Below are 18,856 nucleotides of genomic sequence, written 5' to 3'. Positions count from 1 at the left end.
CCGATTGCACTCGGCTAGAGTTTCTTGACATTGGCAACAATCAGATCAGTGACATCTTCCCTTCTTGGTTAGGCGTACTTCCAGCATTGAGGGGTCTCATTTTGGGGTCGAATGCATTTCATGGGATAATTGGGAAGCCTTCAACTAATCATGAGTTCCCAAACTTGTGCATCATTGATTTATCCAACAATCTGTTTTCAGGTATGTTGCCTTCTAAGTACATGGAGAATTGGAATTTCATGAAATATGTTGTTGCAAACGAGGGAAGCCAGTACTTTTATGTCTACTCGAACGACGGCACAAATAAATATAGAGATTACTTTAAATTTTCATACAAGTTGATAATTCTTGTAAAAGGTGTTGAGTTGACATATGATACGACCCCCTATGATCTGAGACTCATAGATTTCTCAAGTAATAGATTTGAAGGAGAGATTCCAGCAAGTATCATTGGGAGTCTAAGAGAACTTCAATTGCTAAACCTCTCCAACAACGCTCTCTCTGGTCACATCCCTTCATCTCTAGGGAACTTGACTGCTCTTGAATCGTTGGATCTCTCTCAAAACAAGCTCTCAGGAAGGATCCCCGGTAGCTTGGCACAACTCACATTCCTTGAGTATTTCAATGTGTCGCATAACCACCTTTGGGGGCAAATACCACTTGGCCAACAATTTGGTACATTCCTAGAAGATTCATACCAAGGAAACTCAGGTCTGTGTGGAAAGCCTTTGTCCAAGAAATGCGAAGGTTCTGAAAGCTCGAGGCTGCCGCCACCATCAAGCTTTGAAAAAGATAAAGAGGCTGGATTTACATTTGAGTTTGACTGGTACGTAGTTTTGCCGGGAGTTGTTAGCGGACTAGTAGTGGGAGTGGTTGCTGGAAACACGTTGGCAGATAAGAAGCATGAATGGTTTGTGGAGACATTCAGGAGGAGGAAGTCAACAACTGCACGGGCGACAAGGGGATGCCGAACTTAGCTTGATGTATCTACCGGCTAGAGAAATGTTTGGGCCTTCAAGGCCAACGTCATGTTTTTTTATGATTTCTGGTGCTTCAGCATTTGTTATGTTGTATTACAATAATGGGGCTCTATGTTTGCTTTGTATAACATTTCTACTTTATCAAATTCAGTGTTATCAACTAAGTAGTTGGAATTACGTTTTCCGTTTCCATTTGGTTCTAGGTCAAAACTAGCAAAAGTGCCGCGCTCCACTGCAGGTTTTAAATTCATAGTTTATAGCAAATACTAGCAAAAATGCTGCGCGTTGCTGCGGGGCTTGAATGCACCAACCTTAACCACATGCTTAATTTCTACACACAATAATTTAAAAAACGGTGTAGCACCTAAGAACCAATGAATTGAAATTTTTGCTCACTATATATGGATATGCATGCTATAAGAAAGCATTCATTTGTAGATCGTATTGTGCCATCATTATTATACTCAATAGTGTCAAGTGGTCAGCCCATTACATGGGGAAAACACAGAAAAAGGGAAAGCAGAAACATGGAAGAAATAATATTTGAGCATCTGGCAGGAATAGTAAGTTTATGAAAAAACTACTAAATCATCGCATAAATTCAATCGTTAAACGTTACACTGTGAACCAAGATAAATATAAGGTATCAAAACAAACTGCTATCAAAGGAAAATGTTTAAGACGATGAAAATACTAAATTGGATTGGGCAACCATATTTTCTATCGGTAACGAAACGAATAATTTAGAATTATACAAACCCAATTCTAGCTCATCTGGTTCCTCTCATCCTCAGCTTTGTATTTCAAAAGTTGAGTAGCCAAGTTTGCAGAAGTTGCCAAATAATAACCGTCTGAAGATTGAGAAAAAGCCATATTCACATCAGAGAAAACTTTACATATAAGAGGACAAATTAACATATTTAAAGTATTAAGATGCAAACATTCTTAAGATAGATCAAGCAAAAAAAATTAAAAGAATCCAATGAAAATACAAAAGGAAAAGGAATTAAAGAAAAGTTACAGTTTAAGTATTTCAAATTAGTGATTCATCAACCAAACAATCAGTCTCAATGATCTATCAATACCATGGATATAATGTAGAAATCCAAGTAAACTCCGTAAACTATCAACTCCATCACACTCCCACCTTTGTTTCTAATTTACCTCTCCTTCAAGCTTCTCGATTACAAATTTATATATAGCAAACTGAACTGTCCATTTCAAATCAAATATACACAGGCAGAAAAGCAAAAACTAAACTCCCACCACATAAACTAATCAATAATCAAACAAAGAAAAATTCTTGCAGACCAGAACAAATCCAATTGGATTTTCATGCGAGTGATTGTAATTGCCAAAAACAAAGACATATTTAAGTGCCCAAAATTTAAGCTTTACATCATAATATATTCTTCTAACACAAATGAAAGAAGGACGGATAAAATTATTAAGAAATATAAGTTAGAGTTGTTAAATTCACTTTCATGTGTACGATTCAAATTTCGACACATTTATTCATACTTTTACCAATTTTCAGACATTGCTAATTGCCAAGATAGCAAGCTAATGAATTCTATAATAAAGGTCGTACCCAGTGCACAAGGCTCCCGCTGAACGAAAAAAAAATGACACGCAACTTAAACTTACCATGCCAAAGAACCTTCATAAGAGTAGTAGCCCCGTCCTTACTGCATGTATCAAAAGCATTGCAACCATAGATCCTGGAAATTATAAAAATTCATCCAGTCAAGAGACAATATAATAGTTGTGGGAAGATGAATGCAACCAAAAATCTAAGATATACTTGATTTGTGATTCCATTATAATTTCACAAAAAACAAAATTATCAAATTTTGATTGAAACATCCAACAAAATCTCATCTATTACAGATTGAACCAACCAAATAAAGAATCTATTGATATGATTTTCAACCCAACTTTACAAAGGAGCTTTATAACAGCGCAATCAATATCATCTAAACCCAACTAAAAAAAAACTGATTGTATGCTATAAATTCCATGAGTAATTTGATTTTGCAAATTAAAAAGTAAAAGAATATTGAAAATTACTAACAATTTACACTCATGAAACACAAAGAAAATAAATCCTGTATACAACCTCACACAAAAGGGTGTTTATTTTCCAAAAATACTATTCAATTCCAAGTATTTGGGTTTACTTGATATCATGTGAAATCCCATTTAGAGAATGTTGATAATTTATTAGTCTAATGATCAGTAAAAACTTCCAAGCAATGTGCAAAACACTTTAAGCATTATCATTTCAAAAATGAACACATGGTGTTTCAGTGCACCCGTCTGATACACAAGTAGGTTGTATCACATGTATTAGGATTCCCACATGCATCACATGTATTCATTAAACTTAAGGGAAAAAACGAAAAGAGAAGATAAAATACCCCAAAAACACTAATAAACATTAAACACCATAATACATCGGGAAAAGCCCAAGTTTCAAAAACCTAAACACCATAATTATATTGGGAAAAATCCTAAATCCATCTTTGCAACAAACCACAATATCCAATTACTGTTCCAGGTGGCATGCACAATTTTTTGTTATAAGAAAAAAGTTAACCCCAATCCCAAATGAAGCAGAGAAATCACTTCATAATCCCAAAATACTGGAAAGAAGGAATCTTTGAAAGGGAAGCTTCCGAGTGGCATACACATATTTTTATTATAAGAAAAAAGTAACCCCAATCCCAAATTAAGCATAGAAATCACTTCATAATCCCTAAATACTGGAAAGAATGAATCTTTGAAAGGGAAGCTCACCACTGCTATCATAGGGCGTGAGCACAGACAGCTTTGAAGGCTGCAAACAAAAGCCCCAAATAACAAAAAACCAAAGTCTCCTGAAACTGAACACAAAACTAAATTAAACAACCACACGTAGAATCACAGGCTACAACCAAAGTAACTGACCTTCAAAGAACGATTTGGAAAAGTTAGAATGCAATATAGAAAGGAAGTAGCCAACAAAAAACATATAAAACACCTAATAACATCTGATAAACAATTAAGAACACTAGGCTAAGAATCACAGACACACTAAGAGACTTTCAAACAATAATAGAATTGCATAGACAAAATTTAAACCAAAATATAGAAAGAACCATCGGACTTCTGGACAATTAGAGGTCACAAAGATAACCAAGAATGAGAAACAAAGCATAGAACAAACGTATAATATAAGCCAAAAAAAACCAAACAGTCATTTTAAAAATTATAAAATCGCACTGTTTGAAATGGAAAGCATGGGAAAACAACGTATTGAAGTTCAGGACATACCAACAGCTTGATTAAAACGTAATGGCTCAGAACCCCTTGATTAAAGGCAGCAGCAAGAGCAGATTATGATTCTACGATGTGAGCCCTATCTAAACTGCGAAAAAGCAGTGAGACTGCGATTAAGAATTCAAAGTGCAAACAAATATATATAATAAAAGTAACTTAAATTGTGACGGTATAACAGACTCAATCTGTGAAAGTGCACCAAATAAAGGGTAAGTGTCAGAACATTAAACATAAAAACTAAAACACCCCCATCTCTCTGCAAATCTTACAAACAAAATCCCAAACGTAATCCTTGAAATCCAAACAGACCTAATTTTGAAAGCGTTTCTCTCGGACACCCCATACCATAGAAAATGCACCCTATACCCCAAACATAATGCTCAGTGGCCATATAGCAATTTGTGCAGGTTGATCAAGATGTCACTAATTAGTTTTTGCCAATAGATGGTTAACCATTTTGCCAAATTGTTTTTTGCAGAAAGTGGACCATGTTTAACTTTAAAAGACGATCTCTATTTTGCCTAGACAGATTGCATCACCAATGCCTTGCCACGTATTCACAAAAATGAGCAGTGCCGATTGACAAATGGACAAACCTGAATGGTACTAACCGAAGCACAACAATCCTCCAAAGGAAAACAAACAATTAAATGGCTTCAAGAAAAATCTGTATCATTTATTCAATGAAGCACCCTAAGTTGGAAAAGAGTAAAATTAAATTGAAAAAAAAAATCTAACAAAGACAAATTTAAAAACAAAAAACCATTGGAATCTTTATAGAAACCAACAAAAATGGCTGCAAGTATATAGAGACACACATCTGAGATGGGAAAAAACCCAAAAAAAAAAAAAAAAAACACACACACATTTTGAAAATACAGCAAATATAAATATATAAAAGCAAATGAGTGTTGCCTCACCTAATGAAAGGCTATACTAAAATGAAAGCCTACCAGGTGCAAATAGAAATAAACTATATAGTTGGGCCTTGTACATGGTTGGATCCTTGGTCTCCAAGAATTATGCTAAAAGGCAGACTAATCAAATGATTATGCTTAGAACTATAATGTTGTTTCAATTTTTAAAAACTGTTAACTGATTGAAAAACCACACCATTTAAAGAACCGGTGGAGATCAAAATAACAACAAAATACTACAGAGGTAAATGAACAGCCATTAATATAATTTTTTTTCTCAGCATGGCAACAACAATCAGGAAAAGAAAAGGAGAAAATCTATGGGATAAATGTAAAGTCTATTTGAAAAGTTCAATATATTTGTTTGTCAAACTCAGTGATCAAACTTCACACTCATGCTTTCCAAAAAGAAAAGAAAACGAAGAATTGAAATCATTGACAATTCCAAGCAATATAGCAGCTATTATTAAGATACAAAACGAATTTGGAAAGTATGGGGACCAAAGACTATTAGAAGTTGGAAAGATATGCCGATGCAGCGGTTTGAGAACACAGTTTGGGAAACCTTGGGTAGGAAATATGCTCACAAGGAAAACCAACAGTGGGTGAGTATGACTCTCAAAGCTGGTTTATGTTTAAATTACTGAGTCACCATAATCGTTGTTGGTTGGTTTTCACTCATGGTCTACTTTTTATTCAAGTTCTTGTAAAGAAAATTGGTCTTTTAACATGCTCTTTTCTAAATTTTAAAAAGGATCGTAATTTTGTAAATAAATTCAATTCCCAAATTGAAATTGCAGTGTAAGCAAGCCATAGTTGATCAAATGGTTTTTTATTGGAGCCATAATTAGACTAATGTGATTTATACTTAGAGACTAATGTGTTTTTTCACATGGTTTTTTCTATCAAAATTTATAGAAATATGAAAACGATCATCACAAATTTGAAAACCTGCATTAACCAAAATTAAAAGGAAATGAACACCATGAGTGCTTGCAAGATGAGAGAAGGGAAACAAAAAGGAAATGGTGCATTTGAATAGAATGATGATAATTTAAAACTTTAGGTATGAAAATGCTTAATTTTCATGTGTTAAATGAATGAGGATATCTTAAAACTTTAATTAACTGGAATGACCAGGATATTTTAAAACCTGTTTAAAAAACAAAATCACAAAGACATAATTGAAAAAAAAAAAAAAAGAACCATCCAACATCTGGATAATCAGAGGATCACAGAGAGAAGAAAAAAAGAAGAAACAAAGCAGAAACCAAATGAATAATATAAGGCGATCAAACTGAGCAATAAATAAAAAATTCATAAAGTCGCATTGTTTGAAACGGAAAGCACCGGAAAAGAAAATTACATTTGTTAAAACAATGGACTTATAAAGGTGGTTTATTTTTGCTTCAGGTTAATAGAGTGGTAACTGTAGAACTTGAAGTTAACATGCACAGTGAGGCTTGTGCAAAGCAACTCAAGAAAGAGATATTCAAACTAAACACCATTACCAATGCAGAATGTGAGACACTTCTGCAGATTTGTTTTGGTTTCAGTGTAGTACAGCACTGCAGGTACAAGTTTGTTTTAAAAAACTACTAACAATTTTTCCTATGATATTTTATATTTCCCCTTAGATGTTTGTAGTAATGCTTTATTTTGTCATAACTCCACCCTGAACCTAAAATGCACTGTGGTTCCATGAGACAAAGTATGTAATAGTATTATAAACTTACCAGTTAACCCTATAATAATCTAAGATGATCCTAAAATGATGTAGTCGTGGACAAAAGTAAAATTTCATCATAGAACACATAAACATAGGATGTGATCTTGTAAGTCCTACTATCTTAATATTATTTTTTAAAATGAAGAATTACTATCTGCCTTCCATAATTAGAGAAAATAAAAAACAGTTGCTTCTAAGTTTTGGTCTCCCATTGTATAGGGAGATAAATTTGGCTCCTTTCTTTCCCAAACATGGTCTTTTATAAGCATCATTTGATTGAGGGAGGTGCAAATGATTTTATTTAAATCTAGTCAATGGAGATGCTTCCTATAAATTTGCTTTCTACATAGATTTAATTACCTGAAACCGATAAAAATGTTTAACAGAGACAAAGGCATGTATTTATTGTGCTATAAATAGCTTGTAGTTTGTCATTTGAGAGTTTTTTTGAAAGTTTTTTTTTTCACAACTCTAAGCTCATTTGCTACAGCATCACTGCTCCCCCAGCCGTAAAAATAACCTCACAAACAATATTAAGCAACATTATTTAAGAATCTAAAAACCGCCCAAACTAACTACACAGACAGGACAGACACCGAAACATGGACACATGCAACACAAAACCTGTAATTAGATCCCAATCACAAAATGGCAAGAAAAAATTCCTAATCTAACTATCCCTATACTAACAGCCCATCCCAGCAAATACAATTCTAATGGGGTTTAGAACAAATAAACCAATCATCCAATTCGAATGGCGTTTGGAACAAATACACCAACCATTCAATTGGAATGGGGTTTGTTACAAATACATGCTCAGTTATCTCAAGTGTTGCATAAATAGAGAGATACAGATACGTGCATAAAATAGAAAGAAGCCCAGTTCCATTCTAAGGTAAAACGACCATATGGATGCTTAGTTATCTCAACCTTGACATAAATGGACAGATACAGATACGCACAATAAATAGAAAGAAACTTAGTTCCAATATATGCTCAAACGGAAAAAATTGAATTATATATTTAAAATCTAAGCATGAAAGCTTCACAAATATAAATAAAAAAAGGTAGATAGTTAAATAGGCTTTGAACAAAAATGATGGCATATAATTATATACCTCAAAACGGCATGGAACCAACTTCTTCCTCAAACGATCCAAATTTATGTAATCTGCAAAGAAAGTAGATCTGTTAGCAACTTAGGCACCTTCAAATTAAAAGAGGAAATCTAAAAAAAATTTGCTAAATGACCAAGATATATGGAAGAGCAACAAAAATGATATCCACTGAAATTGCAATTCCCCTATTGACCGAATGAAAATAGAACATCAAAAATGAGATTCTGTTTACTAATCCAATTTGGTGCCTAAGGAAGAATTTTAGCATTCTGTCAATTAAATGTGTTCAATGCCATTTCTTTCCAATGGAAATTCCATATAACAATGTAAAAGCCACATTCTGCAATTTAAGCCAAGTAAAGTAAAACCCTCAATTAAACCCCAACTACAAACCTGAATTAAACTCCAAATTAAACTATTAGTAAAACCCAAATTAAATCAGCAATCAGGAAAGATAAAAATACACCTATTTAAAGCTTTGCATAACTGAGAAAGCTATATTTCTAAGAAAGATTAAAACCTTTTTACAAAACACACCTACCAAAAAGCCTCACATTTTTAAAGACTGGAAGTTTTTGCTCAAATTTTGTTTCCTTCATCTGTTTAAAGTTCATTTTCCCTCTCTGTTTTACAACCCTACTCACGCATATTTACAACTCTTTTGCAAGAATCACATAAAGGTAAAATGTCGTACCCAGTGCACAAGGCTCCCGCTTTACGCAGGGTCTGAGAGAGGTGAATGTCGGCTAGCCTTACCCCCATTTATGGAGAGGCTGCTCTCAAGTCTCGAACCCGAGACCTACCGCTCATGGGCGAAGGCACTTGCAAGAATCACATACTTGACAAAAATTCGAACCCATAAATCCGAAATTAGCAAATTTATTTTTTACCCCACAAAGACATTCCAAGTCTTAATGGTTACATTCATTAGCAAAGAAATAGATGATATTTCAACCCTACCAATCCGCCTACATGATATTTCAACTAAATGCTATATTTTACTGTAACTCACAGATGTAATACATTCACAACACATTCAATACCTTTTGTGCTTCTGCCTTAAGCAAGCCTTGTTTATCAAGCGCAGTGTCAGTCCACATCTCAGATTATAGGAACCCGTTGCACTTAAGTCACACATAAATTCGCATTCAAATCATAGAAGTAAACAACATTGTAAAGCACTATCATTCATCACAAAAATCATATCTTTGTTATCCTAATTAATCGAAATCCGAAACCCAATTTACAAATGTTGCTTCTTTTTCCTCCTCCTCCAAATTTTCTCAGCAAAATAGTAAATACAACAATTCCACATCCAAAACAAATTCAACTTTTTTCTCTTAATTCACAACTAAAATAACAATTCAACAAAAGTATAAAAATTTCCAAATGCAGAGAAATTTGTGGTGACTTGGAACAAATTAAGCAGTGGAATAACAATCATGTACATTTTTTTTTTTCAATTCATGCTTCAGTGCAGTTGGCTATGTATGCATGGGTTTCTCTTAACATCAAGGAAAATCATAATGCTGAATGTAAATCAATCATTTTTCATGTAGACAACAAAAAGGAACCCCCAAAACCTGACCTAGCAGCACAACAAATTCTGGAAATAATTCACAGCAAAAGGGAAGAAATGATGACAATCTATGCTAACAGTAGAGAATTGAATTAAAAATTGAACTTTGCTAAAAAACACTTACCCTTCAAGGTTCGGAGCCTCAGAAAAATTTATGAAGTTCATGCACATATTTTTAGGTCTCCATGCACCTATCCTGCAAACCAACAAAAATGCAAATGCATTCATACAAATGCCAATACCTATTTCTAAGATTTTAGTATTCTCTTTACCCTTGCCCAAAAATCCCAGAAAAATGAGCAAGAAGCTTAAGCAGAAAAAAACTGTATTTTCAGCCACCAAAACTCTGACCCATTTAACTTGAGATTTTAGTGCTCTTTACCCTTACAACTGAAAACAAAAAATCCCAGGAAAATGAGCAAGAAACTTAAGCAGAAAAAAAACATATTTTGAACCACCAAAACCCAATACCCATTTAATCATACACGAACGAAAAATCTAAATACAAAGTCATAGAGCAACGAACTGAAAACCCCAAAAAAAAACCCACAAAAAAAAAAAAAACCTGACCTTCAAACAAAGAACAATACACAGAACAGAGAGATGCATCCCCAAAAGAAGAGAAAATGAGAGAAAACGAAAAAAGAGGAACCCCCAAAACCTGACCTAACAGTGCAACAAAATCCGAAAATAATTCATAGCAAAAAGGCTGAAATGATAACAATATATGCTAACAGTAAAGAATGGAATAAAAAATGGAACTTAGTTTTCCAAATCCAGCCATTCATCCGACATGCAAAAGGGAATGGACTATCCAGAGTGATTCATGGACTGAGGGGACCTTACTCGGCTCTGTTCACCATCCAAACCCCTCCCTCTCTATTTCTCTCCCTGTTATCCGGACAACCACTCTCTCTTTCTCTCACTGTCACTCGCTCTTTCTCTCACCGTCTCCCTTCCACTCTGCCATGCTAGGACTGGCATGGCTTTGCCTGCGCCGAAGAAAGAACGAAGTGACGAGGAAAGGAACCTCACCCCAATTTGAAACCCTATTGATAAAAAGCTGATTCTACCCCTCTAACTCATCATCCTAACCGTGGGATCTGAAGATGAGATGGGCAGCCTCGTCATTTTACACAATAAAAAATTTCTGGAATCTAATGGCTGGTCAGAGACAAAATTAACCTCCGTACTTTTAAAAACTACCTTCCAACCCAGCCCAAAATCCCACGGTTTTGTTGTAAATAAAGCAAAATTTAGGGGGGAGGAATTGATTTCAAAAGACAAAATTACCCTCTGAATTTTTGAGAATCACCCTCCCAACCCAGCCACATTCGACTGGTATTGTTGTAAACAAAGCAAAATAAAAAAAAATTAAACAGTACCTGCCCTCCCCCTACTTTAGAATAGATAATGAGTCATTTCCCAAAAAAAGAGAGAAAGTTTGAAAAACAGTACAACATAATCGATTGATACTCAAAAGCTACCAACAGCTTAAATGCATTCACAAACACATATATTTATCACTATACACATAATAAATACTTCTGAAAATTCCATAAAATCACAAATCAACCCATTCATTTCTAAATATTTCAAAAATTAACAGAACAACTAAACCAACATGGTACAATCAATCTTTAAGTTACATTACATTTTATTTACTTTACATCAAGAGCATATGTGCAATCAAAATGGGAGATTTCTAAGTTACAGTTATATACATTTTCCCACATTGATCAGTCGTTCATTCTGCACCTGCATATTACTAATTCTACGTTAAGAGTTCTATGTACAACTCAAACAAACAGATTTTAACAACTAAAAGGACGAACAGTAACACCGCATGACGGTGCTGTGATAAAAAATGATAAACAACATATTAAACGGAGGTGATGTTTTAAATCTGGAATGAATGCACACCTGAAGAGCTGAATTCAAATTGGTGATCCCCTTCCCATCCTGGTAACATTTATCAATTGGAATCAATAAAATTTTCTTGATGAGGGCAAAGCTAGGAGTCTCAATTTCAAAATCCAAATCAGAAAATAAAACAAAATTGAATGACCTATAAAGAAAATTTATTCTCCAACAGAAAACCCAGCGTTACACAAAATCATTGAATTGGAATGAAACTAATGAGATTAAATTGAAGAAAACCTAACTCAATTGAAGCTATTCTCTGAAAATCTTCCAAAGGCAAACCGCTTAGAAACATATATCATAATCTTCGGTTGAGAAAGTCAGTTTGTTTTATAGGGTTTTCACTATTTTTCAAAATCAATATCAAATTGTGTAAGGAAGAGAAAAGAATTTACCTTTGGGAAAGTCTGAACGGTTGCGGCGGTTGGTAGAATCGAAGAGAATTTAGCAGATGAGGCGACGAGGAAGACGGGGAGAGTAGAGGCAAGCAGCATGGTGAGAAAAACAATGTGGGAACTGGGAAGTACCTAGAGAAACGGTGGGTCGACAAATTGAAAGGGCAGGGCCATTTTGGGCATTGCACTATGCAACAAAAAAATAACACTGAAAAATAATAGTGAAACAAGGGCTTTTCTGTCATTTCACTGTACTTAATAACAGTGTTTTTCTTATTGAGCTTTAGTATAGATAACTAGCAACGGTGCCCGCGCGATGCTGTGGGTTTAAAACTATATAAAATATGTAGAAAGTTATAAATACACACGATATGCAATACTATTTACATATATGTTGAAATCTATTTACAACTATATGGATTGGTCGTTCTATCACCATAGTTAATATTCATATCTTTTACAAATTGATGTCCTAACTGTCTTTAACTAAAAGAAAAGATAAAAAAGTTTATTTCTTACCGAAATCTACCAATTTGAATCAAATCTACCAAAGAAGCATATATTGTAGCATGCCTTGTCATTTCTGCAAACTGGACACTTGTAATAGCAGTAGTGATATAATTTCTTCCAAGCCATCAGAAAAACCAAATTTTGAACAAAACTTGCTCCCCCCTCCCCTGACCAAATAAAAAAAGTCATGTTTGTCTTTTAGAACCTCTAATCACATGACACTCCAATCACAAGACACAAAACCATATAGAACATAAATTAGAGAAAATGAAACTGAACACATTAACTCTTGACAAAAACTTATTACCCATTCTTAAAATCACTGAAAATACGAATCACCAATGAAGAAATGAGGAAACAAATCAGTAACCTAACTTATATAGCATTAGGATGAACCATGTGTAAGTACCACTTTATGTCTCCATGATGACAAAATGTTACACTTTCTTTGTGTGCCAATCTATTGTTGGTGGCCATCTCGTAGGAATTGGAGGATAATCTTGCTGAAAGAGATGTGAGACAGGTGAACAAGTTTTTTCAGAGCCACTAAAACATGACTATTTCCCTTAGCTTCATATATTTAATGTGGATTCTTCTGGATGCTATTTTTGTAGGTGTTGAAAACTGTTAAGAAGGATGTGTTAAAGGGGTGTAAAATTGTTTTCAGCCATGAATTTCCTTTGAATGTCGAGGCTGAGAATCAACCTATCTAGAAGATGGCAGAGCAGTTGGGAGCCTCTTGTTCGACACAAATGGACCCATCGGTGACACATGTGGTTTCAGGAGATGCTGGCACATAGAAGTCCAAATGGGCGGTCAAAGAAAAGAAGTTTTTAGTTAATAAACAGTGGATTGAAGCTGCAAACTATATGTGGCAAAAGCAAGCTGAAGAGAAGTTCCCAGTCAAGCAAATGAAAACCACATGATCTATTCTTGCAGCAGCACTAACTTCATCCTTTTTGTGCATAGTTTAAGATACTAATCACTCCTCTTGTTTCGTTCAGTGTTGCCCTTACACCACTGGTCTCGTATTTAAGGTGGAACTTAATTTTGAATCGTTCATTACTTTTAAACAGAAGACGATTGCTGACTAGGTGAAGGAAAATTTGATAGCGGATTGAATTTTTTATGTTTGTCTCGGAAGTAGGATACCGAACTTGTATGTAGGATATGGTTGCAGATTTATGACAAAGGAGAAGATGTTCTAGATGCATCAAGTGTCAAATTTGCTTGATGATTGCAGCTCTTTTAATTGCTTTATTTGTTTCTCTCTTCGCGGAATTATGTTTTGACAATCTACTCAGCGGGCTTCTGAATTGATATATGATATTTTTTTATGTTACATGATATGATATTCTTTGTGTTCAAAATGTGTGGATATAATCATGAAACCAAAGTTAAAAAGACTTACTTTCCATGCTGACATAACTTGCAGAAGAACTTCAAATGCACGCGTTTAACTTTGGAGTACTTTTGCATGCTGATATAGTTTGCAGAACTTCAAATGCATGCGTACGCGTTTAACTTTGGAGTACTTCCGCATGTTGATATAGTTTGCAGAACTTCAAATGCATGTGTTTAACTTTGGGTACTTCTGTAGGCTGATATAATTTGCAGAAGAACTTCAAATGCATGCATTTTAAACTTTGGAGTACTTCCGCAGGTTGATATAGTTTGCAGAAGAACTTCAAATGCATGCACGCTACAGTAGCAGTGTACTCGTGTTATACAAATTGTTAACTTGAAGGGCCCCTTAGATGCTCCCCTCAAAATTACGTCTTCTCTTTATCAATAGAAGTGCTTTTGTTAAAATCCAAATGCTTGTTTCAAGAAGCACTCAACGTGTGCTTCTTTAATGAAGCACTCAATATCTGCTACTTTCGAGAAAAAAATTAATATTCCTACTCTGCAAACACTTAATATTTCTTTCGCTAAATATTGTAAGAATCACTTTTAATTTTTTGAAGTGCTTTTAACTATTCAGAAAGCACTTGAGCAGAATATTATTGAGACGGACCCAAAAAAAAAAAAATACACCTCCCAAAAAGTTTTTAGTTCGTAAATGCCCAAATGCTCGACCCAAAATGGGCCCGAACCAGTTTACACAAAACAGAAACCCTACTGAGCATTGCCAGTGTCAGTGTCAATATGCGTTGACTGGCGCTGACTAAAACACAGAGACTAACGTCGTCAGAGCCAAGCGGAAAGGACGAAGGGAAGAGGCTGAGGAGTGCTCGGAAACGAAGGATTCCCAGTTGCTCGTGTCGCAGAGAGGCATATGAGTGGGTCCTCCTGGTCTTCGACGCCGTCGACGCTATCGGAAAATCAAGGTAACAGTTTCAGTGATCATCGTTCCAGTTTGTTTTGCTCAAGATTAAAGGAAAGTAGAGATGGAGGAAGAGGAGGAGAACAAGTTAATTATTCATTAATTGGTTAGTTAACGGCAAATTTCTGCAAATTGTCGGATGATATGGTGGCGCAAATCCTGTCAAGGTTGCCACCTAAATCCGCTGATGCGGATCAAATGCGTCCACGAGTCCTGGCGTGATCTGGTTGATAGTCGCTTTGTGGCCAGCCACCACTCAAATTCGAATAATTCGAGTTCCCCCACCCGCATTGCCGTCATGCATATTGTTGGTGGCGAGGAGGATGAGAAGGAGGACGTTTTGGGTGTCATTTCTTAAGGGATAGAGTACACTTTCCTATTGTTTCATTTATTTCATGATCACAACCCAAATTTAGAGAGAGCGAGCGAGTGAGCGTTTCTTGTTCATTCAGGGGGGGAAGAGGTAGAGGAAGAGTTAGACCAATGGGCAGAGGAAATGGGAGAGTCGCAGGCAAAGGCGATGAAACTCAATTTGCATCCTCTTCTCGAGCAGTAACTGAGAAAATCGTACATGCTTAATTTACTTTGTTAACTTAAGGCTTAGTTTGATATTGTTGTTAGGGTTTAGGTGTGGTGAGGAAGAGGAAGAGGTAGTCAGGCCATGCCATGATCAAGGCGAATGGAGTTCACTCAGCGATCTGCTGCATTGCCATCGTCTTCGCAAACTGTGACAAGAGGAAGAGGTCAAGGCAGGGCCAGTGGAGCAATGGCAACTTCACTTCTGACCATCCACTTCGGTTATTGCCAAGCCCGGGGGAAGATCCAAACACGAAGCCATGAAGTATATAATCTGCTGTTGGAGTTGTGCAACCGAAAGCAACCTGAAGAGAAAGTTCCTTGTAAGCACTAACCGTATCCTTGTTGTGCTTAGTTTGAATAGTTTACTCTTCTTGTAAGCAAATTTGATAGGTGATCATATGAATTTTTTATGTTGTCCCAAAATTAGGATGCCGAAGAGTGGCTACTTTGAGCTTGTATATAGAATATGGTGTCAAATTTGCTCAACAACGCAAACTCTTGATCTCTTTCCATTACAGATTGCAGCTTCTGAATGAATAGAGAGCTGCACCAATTATGAAGTCAAGAGCCCCAACTCCAATCACTATCATGCCTTGCAAGGCCTTAACAACAACATTCATCATGTAATTTTAATGAATTATGTTTTTAACCCTCACTCAGTGGGGTTTTGAATGGTAAGTTTATTGCTTAATTATTGGTAAGAAATAATTAAATGCACTAGACTAATTGTGTTTTGTCTTTTAAACATGTGGCACAATCTGGAGGGGCGTAAGCTATACAAGGGTTAGGGGGTGAGTAAAATAACTCTTAACTAACTGGCTTAAATATTGTAAACTAGGACATCTATGGTCTGTTTGGAAATGCTTCTCTAGAAAGCAGTTTTGCTGTAAGCTTTTTAAGTAGATTCACATAGAGCGGCAGAACACTAACCTTATACCGGGCAAGCCAAATTTAATTAGAGTGTTGCTTTATTATCTTCTCTCCGTTTCCTTTAGTTGGATGTAGTGCTTCAAAAATATCTTTTCAAGAGATATTCTCTCATTGCAGATTTTGATCACCATGTTTTCTTCCATTTACTTTCCATTGTTTCAATTAATCACAATTGACACTAACCTAGAGCTTCACTTGAGTTCAGTTTCTCTATACATATAAGAAGAGTAATTTGCCGATTCCTCCCCTTAACCTGTACCCCATTGCCGATATTACCCATAAAGTTTTGGTTTGGCCAATTTTTTTCCCTAAAATACTATGAATAGATAATTTCTCCCTAGCTTCAAATTTACCCAAATTCGATCCAAAAAGTCACATGTTGGTTGTTGAATCTCCTTTTGTGTTTGTTATATTTCCTTTCTTAATCTTATTATTGTCTTCTTTCTTTTTTTTCTTTTTTTTTTAATTTTGAAATGTGACATTTTCAATAGAAAGTTAGATGAAGTATGGGGAAACATGGTCGTATGCGGAAATTGGCCCTTTACGTTAATTTAGTGCGAAATCGTCAAAATATTCTTGATTTAGGGAAATGATTTCTGCACACCCCATCCCTCCACCTACAGACCCTGTTTATTTCCGCTCCTTGGTTCTCCTTTGGATTTATTTAGTATAATACCCAGAAATAAATAGGGTGTGCAAAAAAAGGAAAATGGTGTGCGGAAATCATGTCCTATATATATATATATATGGGTTATTGTGCACTTCTCTCTTGATGTAACTTGTAACGTAAAGTATGTTCTCGAGACAGATAATAAATGACACCCACATTTGGACAATATATTTTTTCCTTTTTAGCATACAAAAGTCCAAAGGGGGCCCTGAACCTGTTCCATCATCAAACAGCAGCAAAAGAAGAAGAAGAAACCCTAGAGAGAAATATCAGTATGACTGAGCATGGACTATAACAGAGAGACTAGTCAGAGCCGAGTGGAAGGAAGAAACAATGAGTGTTTGGAAATGAAGGAATCTCAGTCACTCCGATGAGGAATTTGAGTGGATTTTGAAGTTTAATAAATTCCTGCTCTTGGACTCAGCACGATCGGAAATCCAAGGTAAGATGCTCCCTTGATCTTGCTCCATCATTGTTCCGCCTTATTTAATTTGCTGAAAAGCATAAAAGGAAAAGTAGAGGAGGAGAAATTAATTAATTAGTTAATGGCAAAGTCGTGTAATTTTACGGATGATATGGTGGTGCAAATCCTGTCTCGATTGCCACCTAAATCCTTGATGCGATTCAAATGTGTCCGTAAGTTATGGTGTGATCTAATTGATAGTCCTAGCTTTGTGGCGAGTCACCTTTCTAACTCGAATTCGAAATCAGATTCCTCCACCAGCATTGTTGTAAAACATACTGTTAACAATCTGAGGGATCATAGGAAGCACGTTTTATTGTCATTGCTTAATGTTTCAGAGGATTTTAGTGATAGTGATGACTGTGTTGAGGATCTTAGTGTTGCATATCCTTTGTTGAGTGTATCTTCTCCAAATTTTGAAATTGTGGGTTACTGTGATGGGATTTTCTGTCTAAGTATTCACTTTTGTCCCGAGGATATTGGTTTAGTCAATCCAGCGATCATGGAATTTCAGCTTCTTCCCCAGCCTTGTCTTCTCCTGCCTCCCCCAGAACCAGATGTTGCTGATAGAGTGGATACCATTACCAATGCCGTTGGATTTGGGTATGATTCCAAAGCTAAAGCATACAAGGTTGTTAGAATTGTGAAATTTTTGCCGGGGCCTAGAATAGCAGAGGTATACACTCTAGGTGTTGATTCTTGGAGAGAGGTCAAGTTTGAGATTGATTTTTCTGTCATCTGGACACCTTCTTTTTATGTCTACTTCAAGGGTGTTTATCATTGGTTTGCTACTGATCTACAAAATAATGATTTCATCCTTACATTTGATATGGGTGAGGAGGTATTTGATAAGATACCAGTTCCGTATGATTCTCTGGAAAGATTCGCATGGAATTGCAGTCTTGCATTATGGAAGGAATCCATTGCTTTGTTCTGCTACCGCAAAGATGAAGGAACTGGACTTTCTATCTTTGATATATGGGTGATGGATGACTCTAGTGATGGGGTAAAAAGTCCATGGAGTAAGAAACGCTTAACAATCGAATCTGTACCAAGGATTGAGATTCCATTGATATTTTGGAAGAATGACGAGCTTCTTCTGGCGGCCACTGACGGAGATGTTGTCTCCTATAACCTACGCACTCGAAACCTCAAATACCTTCCTATACATGGCATTGAAAACCCACTATATATTCAAGCTGTTCTTTATGCAGAAAGTCTTGTTTCTGTCAAGGTAGGCGACCAGCCTCTGGCCATAGAGCCAGACAGAGACTCTGGAAGGTATGTTATGCTTTTCCTTCACGTGTTTTTGTTTTTATAACATGATTAGTGTTTAAATTTTCATGGTATGCACCCGCCTTTGGGAGGTGTTGTTTGTTCCCTCCAGTTCTACATGATTATAACTAATTTTAATCA

General features: G+C 35.8%; 3 protein-coding genes and 1 long non-coding RNA gene across 38 annotated transcripts in view; 3 read left to right on the top strand and 1 right to left on the bottom strand.

Annotated features, from left to right (window-relative positions):
• Positions 1–11,163, top strand: part of LOC126634321 (receptor-like protein 7) — a 33,163-nt gene extending 22,000 nt beyond the window's left edge. Inside the window, exon 2 of one of the 2 annotated variants that reach the window (XR_007627292.1) lies at positions 11,088–11,163. Coding sequence is in view for 1 of the 2 variants with exons in the window: in XM_050304811.1 (XP_050160768.1) it covers positions 202–977 (776 nt within the window). In the remaining variant the exon portion in view is untranslated. Of the gene's footprint in view, positions 1–201; positions 1,074–11,087 lie in introns of those variants that run through there. The other variant, XM_050304811.1, reaches the window with a different exon arrangement.
• LOC126634328 (RNA polymerase II C-terminal domain phosphatase-like 4) overlaps positions 1–13,814 on the top strand; it is a 56,069-nt gene extending 42,255 nt beyond the window's left edge. For 5 of the 7 annotated variants that reach the window (XR_007627295.1, XR_007627293.1, XR_007627296.1 and 2 more), the window contains one exon: positions 13,510–13,814. Coding sequence is in view for 2 of the 7 variants with exons in the window: in XM_050304822.1 (XP_050160779.1) it covers positions 13,087–13,185 (99 nt within the window). In the remaining 5 variants the exon portion in view is untranslated. Of the gene's footprint in view, positions 1–13,086 lie in introns of all 7 variants that reach the window. The other 2 variants (XM_050304822.1, XM_050304821.1) reach the window with 1 other exon arrangement.
• The window catches only part of LOC126634329 (F-box/kelch-repeat protein At3g06240-like), a 56,496-nt gene that overhangs the window by 37,111 nt on the left and 529 nt on the right, over positions 1–18,856 (top strand). For 10 of the 27 annotated variants that reach the window (XM_050304837.1, XM_050304844.1, XM_050304838.1 and 7 more), the window contains one exon: positions 15,896–18,721. In XM_050304837.1, the coding sequence (XP_050160794.1) occupies positions 17,523–18,721 (1,199 nt within the window). In that variant the 5' untranslated portion in view covers positions 15,896–17,522. Of the gene's footprint in view, positions 1–14,694; positions 14,803–15,315; positions 15,698–15,804; positions 18,722–18,856 lie in introns of all 27 variants that reach the window. The other 17 variants (XM_050304836.1, XM_050304829.1, XM_050304831.1 and 14 more) reach the window with 13 other exon arrangements.
• LOC126634349 (uncharacterized) lies at positions 12,213–13,056 on the bottom strand. Of its 2 annotated transcripts, XR_007627301.1 has the most exons (3): positions 12,780–13,050; positions 12,482–12,639; positions 12,213–12,295 (listed from the first exon to the last, which is right to left on the bottom strand). It is a non-coding gene; the product is annotated as an uncharacterized LOC126634349 (long non-coding RNA). The 2 variants fall into 2 exon arrangements; XR_007627300.1 differs by having other exon boundaries at positions 12,213–12,639; positions 12,780–13,056.

Source organism: Malus sylvestris, chromosome 9 (genome assembly GCF_916048215.2).
Source record: "Malus sylvestris chromosome 9, drMalSylv7.2, whole genome shotgun sequence".
Lineage (NCBI taxonomy): Eukaryota > Viridiplantae > Streptophyta > Magnoliopsida > Rosales > Rosaceae > Malus > Malus sylvestris.
This window is presented reverse-complemented; position numbering and strand designations above follow the sequence as displayed.